The following is a 2,904-nucleotide window of genomic DNA, read 5'->3' as shown; positions in this document are numbered from 1 at the left end:
CTACCTTGATATTGTAAAATTTAAACACTTGTATCAAGAGATTGTAGAAAATAAATATTCACTGATTGTAGATTGACTGTATTGCACATTTGGTTATTTTACGGTTCAATATACATTAACAATAAAAGCTAATAGGTTGAGATTTCATGAGGGGAAATTTAAAATGGTAAGCTTAGAATATAAGGGTCAGAAGTAACCTGCAGCCCTTCCTTAATGCAGCTGCTAGGTTAAAAACAGGCACATCAATTTACAACATAATACAAAAATAAAAAGTAACACGAAGTGTCAGGGGTGACATCCAAATAAAAAGCCAGTTCCAAGCAATCCCTTTAAATGTGTGCTTTTGTTTTGTTTCTCTGGACAGCCATGCAAATTGATCAGATGTTCAATATCTGTCATTTTCTGGTACTCTTATCTTGCAAGAAGTACTTTTGTCCTCAACATTTCCTGCTGTCTATGGGCACTATTTATTTGGCATTTTGAGTAAGGCAGAAAAACAGCATGATGCCTTTTTATATTGTTCCAAATTAAAAAGAAATAAAAATCAATATTTGTTTTCTGAATTGGAGAAGACCATTTTTACCATGTGATCTCATCACGTCCATGTACCATATTTCCTGGTGTTCTATCAAGCCATAAGGTCCTTTGCTAAGGCTATACATGATCATTGAGTCAATATAGAAAAAAGATTACCAATTTTTGTTGTTATCAAGCTGCTCTATTATTGTTCTGGGTCTGCTGTGATTGCTAAGAAACTCTGAGGAAGACCATGTAAGCCTCAGATTCAGTGGTTTCACATTACTTGATATTTGTTTGTAGGCTTTCCTGGCACTTTTGACATGACGGAAGGAATGACATATGAACAAATGCAGGTCAATATTTTTAAACATTATTTATGAACAGTTGTATTCTGTTATTTTTAACTAAAGTATTCATTTTTACTAAAATGACTGTTTTTCACCTGTAGACAGTGATTGAAGAGGTTCTGGAAGAAAGTGGCTATTATAGTTTCATTTCTAACAGGTGAGCTATAGCATTCGATTTCGACAGGAAAAGGTGAATTATAAAGTGCTAGATAAATGAGGCATTTAGTTCTGTTTCCTAACTGTAGTTTTCTCTTTCAGTTTTTAATGAAGCACATGATTTTATGGCATATAGGTATAGGTTGGGGAAAACTTATTTAGGACATTTTAGCCAGTTTTTGTTTTGGCCACAGGTGCTGTATTCTTTACTCAGACAAAAGAATGCTGCATGCCTGGTAGCAATTTTCTCTTACTACTTTTTCCATATAAAAGCTAAGTTAAAAGAAAAGGCACATCTATCACAATCATTTTGATGGGACTTTATTTTTTTCATAATACCCCACTGCTCAGAGCTCCAAGACTAAAACAAGCATAATCAGTATAATGATTAGATGCAAAACAAAAAAGAGGAAATGTAGGTGCTAACACACAAGGAGAGAGGCAACTGAAGTAAAGATGTGTGAAAACAGGTAAGTACCTTATCATTGTGGTCAGCATCTCTTTCTCAAACAACAGTTAATGCATATAAAGAGGATTATTCATGGAAACATTACACAAAGCATAGTATCCCAAAACATAAACTCGGTATTTCTAGTTCTGTTTACAAGTCCCGTCTTAAATCACCTTCACCAGATATTTAATAACGTAAGTTTCCTTTCATAAAAAAATAGTTCAATTTTGCTTCTCCAGATCTTGCCTAAAAGTCTGTTTCACCTATTACAAATAAGCAATATTTTCAATCCTGGGAGCCAAACACTAGATTCCCAAATCTATACTTAGATGCCTCACATCAAAATAACTTTATTTCCATAGCAGCAACTTATTTTCTGCACACCGGCAGCACCTGCCACTATTTAAATAATATTTTCAGCTGTTAAGAATGTCTAAAAATCAGGTCGTTTTTGCTTAAAGGACTTAGCTGATGATTTACTCCAGACTCTCAGGTTTTAAATGTTAGTCTTATTATTTAGCTTATTGTACATGATACAGTGTTTTTTCAAAAGTGTCTCATTATTTGCCTTTAAAAAATGTGGATTTCCAAAGACAAAAATTATGATATTGCCAGCAGCAAAATATTAAACAAACCGTTAATCAGCACCCCTCCTCACCTCCCATTCCCAAATTATGAAGTTTTAAAAATTAAAGACTGGTCTTAGCTTTTCTTTTAAGCCTCTAGGCTATATGCATGTCATGTTTTCAAGGATTTTTTTGCAGCTGTGAAGGCTAGAAACTTTGTTTTTATATGAGCATGGAGACTCATTCCTGCTCATGTGCCTCCAGGATCTGGTGTTTTAAATGAAGCATCAAATATTTGTAAGATACTGTAAATTGCAAGCTGTCAGCTCTGAAAGCTCTGTGAGGTCCAGGGCATGTACCCTTGTGATACTTTAGTGCTATTTCCTCTGGATGTTCAGCATTGTTTTCATAGTTGTCTTCCAGGACACCTCTCTTTGTATCAGTAGTCTTCTCAAGGTCTAATAAAGCCATTATATAAATGGCCCGTATTTTGATATGCATTTACCTTTTGCATGCTGGCTAGAAAACATCCTGCTAAAATTAAATAGGCAGGTGTTGGTTAAGTGTAGGCAGGCATCTTATACACATACTAATATAAAAAACAGCTTATTAGGAAAATATACATGGATAGGATCATGAAATATGCTTTCATTTACTCAAGGACCCGGGAAACTATAGGCCAGTTAGTCTTACCTCAATCCTGGGGTAAGCTTTTTGAGAAAATTATCTTGGCACATGTCCACGAGGGGCCAGTGGGGGAGGTTATGCTTAGGAGCAACCAACATGGGTTCATTAGAGGCAGGTCCTGTCAGACAAACCTGGTGGCCTTCTATGACCAGGTCACCAAATCCTTAGATGCAGGGGT

The 2,904-nt window shown here is 35.5% G+C and overlaps 1 protein-coding gene across 1 annotated transcript in view; it reads left to right on the top strand.

The window, feature by feature from the left end:
* NEK10 (NIMA related kinase 10) overlaps positions 1-2,904 on the top strand; it is a 244,119-nt gene that overhangs the window by 226,306 nt on the left and 14,909 nt on the right. Inside the window, exons 35-36 of the mRNA XM_019508779.1 lie at positions 820-872; positions 968-1,023. Of these exons, the coding sequence (XP_019364324.1) occupies positions 820-872; positions 968-1,023 (109 nt within the window). The remainder of the gene's footprint in view (positions 1-819; positions 873-967; positions 1,024-2,904) is intronic.

This window comes from Gavialis gangeticus, unplaced genomic scaffold (genome assembly GCF_001723915.1).
Source record: "Gavialis gangeticus isolate Ggan-Ray unplaced genomic scaffold, GavGan_comp1, whole genome shotgun sequence".
Lineage (NCBI taxonomy): Eukaryota > Metazoa > Chordata > Crocodylia > Gavialidae > Gavialis > Gavialis gangeticus.
Note: the sequence above shows the minus strand (reverse complement) of the source record. Positions and strands in the feature narration are given on the sequence as shown.